The 4,827-nt window shown below is 42.6% G+C and overlaps 1 protein-coding gene across 12 annotated transcripts in view; it reads left to right on the top strand.

Moving 5' to 3' along the window:
• scml4 (Scm polycomb group protein like 4) overlaps positions 1–3,437 on the top strand; it is a 14,521-nt gene extending 11,084 nt beyond the window's left edge. For 11 of the 12 annotated variants that reach the window (XM_030345527.1, XM_030345540.1, XM_030345531.1 and 8 more), the window contains 3 exons: positions 403–624; positions 986–1,131; positions 1,875–3,437. In XM_030345527.1, coding sequence (XP_030201387.1) covers positions 403–624; positions 986–1,131; positions 1,875–2,000 — 494 coding nt within the window. In that variant the 3' untranslated portion in view covers positions 2,001–3,437. The remainder of the gene's footprint in view (positions 1–402; positions 625–985; positions 1,132–1,874) is intronic. The other variant, XM_030345528.1, reaches the window with a different exon arrangement.
• The last annotated feature ends 1,390 nt before the right edge of the window (positions 3,438–4,827 follow it).

Below are 4,827 nucleotides of genomic sequence, written 5' to 3'. Positions count from 1 at the left end.
CGCATAGGCAGGTTGCCATTTGTCTTTCTATATTAAAGACAGTGCACAGAATGACGCATTTGGGCATTTCATGTCCGACGCAAAGCTGTAGTTAACTAGCAGGACAGTTTAAAATGAGACCCACTCATTGGATTTTGACTCTGCGTGGTAACGTCTACCTTAGACTTATGACTAACTAATAGACAGGGAAATACAGTGTAAACAAATTGATCATGGATGCTTTATTCATGATTCTCTGTATCAATGGCCAAATACTGAATGAACACAGTACGACTGTGTACGACTGTGTTCGTCCCGAGTGGTTACCGGGACGATCGACACCCAATACACCCGGCAAGCGCTCACCCCATCCTGATAAACCACAGCTGTTCTGACATCACTTCCTGCCTCCTGCTACCCAAGCAGAGACCTCGGTGCCGGACGACTTCCTGTGCGACCCCGTGGACTCAAAGCGTTACGCCGTCGACCCCAGCGACTCGGCCTTCGGCGTCATGGCGACGGGGTTCCGACCCAAGCACTCTTACGGTTACCGCGGCAGCAGCAGCAGCGGCTGCTCCAACCCCACGGCCATGTGCAGACGAGCATCCAGTCCCGGGAATTTCCAGGACCCAAACAGAAACACAGGTGAGCGTGATCAAGGGTAGTGTCCGAAACCCCAGTCCAAGGATTCTGGGTTAGATCCCCAAAGTCTGTGACCTGGCTCAGCTGCAGACATTTTAACGACGTCTGCTCCTTAATGGCTGGCTTGCCAAAGAGGGTAAATGCTTATATCACAACCACCTTGGAACAACTGCAATCGTTATTCATATCTGAAACTCCTTGTTCCAGTGGTATGCTTAAAAGGCTGTGTAACAGATTACTGATTCATCTCTGTCACCCCCATCATAGTCGTAAGTATTTTTGCACTGTTGTTGTTGAAATTTATTGAAGCTTTGAAACATGATGTCAACATGTCCTACCCCCCCCCTCCCTTGGTCGTGTTCAGCCTACAGCCCCGGCTCTGAGGCCGGGGACTGCAAACGTCCCGCTGGCAGAGACCCGTCCAGCTGGGGGGTGGAGGAGGTGGTCTGGTTCATCAAAGACTCTGACCCTCAGGCGCTTGGGCCGCACGCAGAAGCCTTCAGGAAACACGTGAGTCCAGAGTACTCTCACAACACTGCACAGCACTACACAGCACTACCACCACTCGTACTAGTACTAGGTTAAGAGGAAACCGTGATGAAACCGTGAGTTAGTACTCTCACAACACTACTACCATTAGGTTCAGGGGTCCCCTTTTGTACGATTTCCCCTTACTGCGGCTTTGAGTTTTGTTCAGAGTTTCTTTTTTCAGGACTATTTTATTTTTTGGTTCCATTAAGGAGCATAATATATTGAGCGGACAATAAGAACATTTCTCCAAAAACTCAAAATTCACAACCCACCACATATGGATGGTAGGCAATTATATATTTGCGGGTAAAAGAGTGATAAATCAAAATAGGGATTTATTCTCTCACAATCTATTTGGTCTGTGGAGGGAGAACAAGATGGAAAAACCCAATTTCTAGTGGAGGGTTCACTCAAGGTTAATTTCAAGGCCAGTGATTTCCAACACATAACTCCTGTGGTGAACTATTGACTTGCAAGAAGATTATAGACATTGGACCATACAGTGAATGATTGCCACCTGTGTCGATTGTATAACCTTCCGAATCTTTGTCTCGGAGGAGACAAATTGCTGAATTGCTTGTGAACATGTTCCTCCTGAATTACGCTGAAATTAAAAAAAGGCGAAGTCTGTTCTCTTCCTTTTAGGAATTCCAACAACCACAGTCTTTGTAGCGACTTCAAGAGTGGTTGATCTCTTCCACTGGTCCGCCTGTGTGTTCCAGGAGATCGATGGAGATGCACTCCTGCTGCTGAAGAGTGAGATGATGATGAAGTACCTGGGACTGAAGCTGGGGCCTGCGCTCAAACTGTGCTACCACATCGACAGGCTCCGACAGAACCGACCGTGATTCGCTGGAGACGGGCCAGAAGAGCTTTCTCTCTGGATGGAGTAACCCTATTTAACCGTTTATTCCGGAAGATCTTTTCAAGATTACACCCGTCGGTAGTAGTTCACGACCAGCGTCGGTTTTTGTACGTTTTTCGTACGTTTTTCGTACGCCACTGGTTCGTGGTTTGCTTCTCAGACACCTGAAACAATATACATTACTGAGGCCCGGTTTGCATCTTTGTTTTGCAGGTTTCTGAATGGATTTTGGTTAAGAGTCCTCCTGGACAAATGGCAGCTACGAATATGTGACCTGGAATAGCAAATGCTTTTGTTTTTTTAACCGTACAGTTATTGTCTCAATTTCTGATAGAGCAAAATACTAAATCCAACTGCATTTGTCCGTACCTCACCACCACATTTGAACTCCTATTCTCTGTAAAGCTGGTCGTTTTACCTGTGGCCTGCTGTACAGTTATTTTTGACTTCTTGGTATTTAAAATAGGACTGAGAGGCTTTTATTTGTGGAATCCGAACTGAACGAAGATCTGCTTGCTTTCCTTTATAAAATAATATCTCTGATATCTCTCCGTAATTTCATGGCAAACAAAATCCAACATGGTGCTCGGTTGGCATGACAACGGATTACCTCCATGTTTTCGGTGCACGCTGTTCCCCTCCTCATTAGCAGGTGCAGCGTACACATTTTCACCACCAACAAAGAAGTAAGGAATGGAAACACTCTCGGCCTTTGTGCATTCCAACAGTGCAGTCTTGTAAACCTGTGTTCACTTTTACTGGGAATGCCCATTGGAATTTCCTTCCAGTGGAAGCATTCCAATAGGGTTCAACTGAGAGGAATGTGTAGCAGAATCCTGTGACTTGAACGGACCCTTTTCATAGTGTTTACTGGAATAACCACTGCCATTATTTGACATGACTTCAGGTACCCTGCAATCAACAATGTCTGGACTTCTCCGCAACGTTGCTGTTCATGTACGTTTTTATGCTTATGCACGCACACACGCGCGCGCGCGCACACACACACACACACACACACACACACACACACACACACACACACACACACACACACACACACACACACACACACACACACACACACCCCGTTTGAGGATTTAATTATTGAGGATTTAATTATTGTTCTCAATGTGAATGAATGCTCAATCTCATTAACAACCTCTCAAGTGAACACTTTTGTTGTCTTGGGCCAATATATTTATGTGTAACATTATATAATTGTGTTGTCTTTTCATGGATTATTGCATTTTCTATATACTCGTATAAAAATGTTATCGTTTAGTATTAATCTTGAAGGACTAATTTATTATCATCTTGTGCCTTCAGGGCCAATATGTTCTGTTTTGTTTCTATTTGTAAATGTGTACACATTTTTTATACAATTGAATTATAATTATAAAAGTGAAAATGTTCATTATCTCCTTACTTCATTACGTATTTATTATTTCAGAGTCTGCACTAAATTTCATGCGAATGGCCTCTTTTGTGTTTCCGCGAGAATACTGCCTATCGCGAGACTAGATACCTCCTACTTCCTGTATCCAAAATTATCCATGCTTTTTCTACGGCTCAACTCATCTGTCAGGCAGAGGTGAATATGGCAGACATATCAGAGAGGACGTTACAAGTTGCAATCGCGATTTCCTTCGCGGTCGGATTCGCATCGGGCTGGCAAGCAAACCGAATGAGACGACAGTTTCTCGATTGGAGAAAGAAGCGTCTACAGGCGAAACTCACAGAAACACAGAAGAAATTGGATCTGGCCTGAATGGTAAGATCACCTTGCTTGAATCTTATGTAAGAAATGCATATTTAGGTTTATGCTAGGTCACATATATTTTATTATTGTGGTGTTCTACATAGGTAACCAAATCGGTTATTACTAGCTTGTGATTATTATTATTATATTATTTAACTGATTATGATAGCATCACGACTTGAAAAACAGGCTCACCCCGTACATTTGAGTGTAATATCAAAACAGAGTCGTAGCTTAGTTTCTAAATCCATCGTTGACACAAATAATGTAATAACGATATATTATATTATGTTATATTCACAACGGCGTTAACATAATAGCCTATAATGAATGACAAGCTCACCATGAATCATGTTCTCTGCTGTCATTCATTCCTGTGTAGCCTGATCGTGTTGTACTAAGTCGTGTTTCTTGTGTTTCAGGTTCGGGGAGCCTGCTGTTATGCATGCTTGTAAACACCGTGAAGATACTTCTCCTTGGAGATGTTCCACCGCTGGCCCTGTGGATCTTGGGATGAGTGGACTGACGTTCTAACGTGTGGAGAATTGGTTTATCCTTCACTATTCCTGACATCAACTTTGAATATGAATGGGCAACCTTTTCTACCCTCAAGTATCTTGAAGGTGGAGGGACCTTTGTCTGAGCATTTTGTGTTCTATCCGAGCCATTGTCTGACATTAGCTTAATATAATAGTGATTTCTGTAACGTAATACACATCATGCAATATGCAAAAAATAAATGCATTTTTACAAAGGTTGCATATGTGTATCTGTGTGCGTGTGTGTATGTATGTATGTATGTATGTATGTATGTATGTATGTATGTATGTATGTATGTATGTATGTATGTATGTATGTATGTATGTATGTATGTGTATATATATATATATATATATATATAATATATATATGTGTGTGTGTGTGTGTGTGTGTGTGTGTGTGTGTGTGTTTGTTTTCTCTAGCGGTTAAATCCTCTGAACCCTTTTCTCAAATTGCCTGTTTCAACCAAAAACAGGCATAACTTTCCAGAAGTGTAGGATATTCATTC

Source organism: Gadus morhua, chromosome 21, assembly GCF_902167405.1.
Source record: "Gadus morhua chromosome 21, gadMor3.0, whole genome shotgun sequence".
NCBI classification, from domain to species: Eukaryota; Metazoa; Chordata; class Actinopteri; order Gadiformes; family Gadidae; genus Gadus; species Gadus morhua.
The sequence above is the reverse complement of the archived record's forward strand: the minus strand, read 5'-3'. Positions and strand labels throughout refer to the sequence as shown.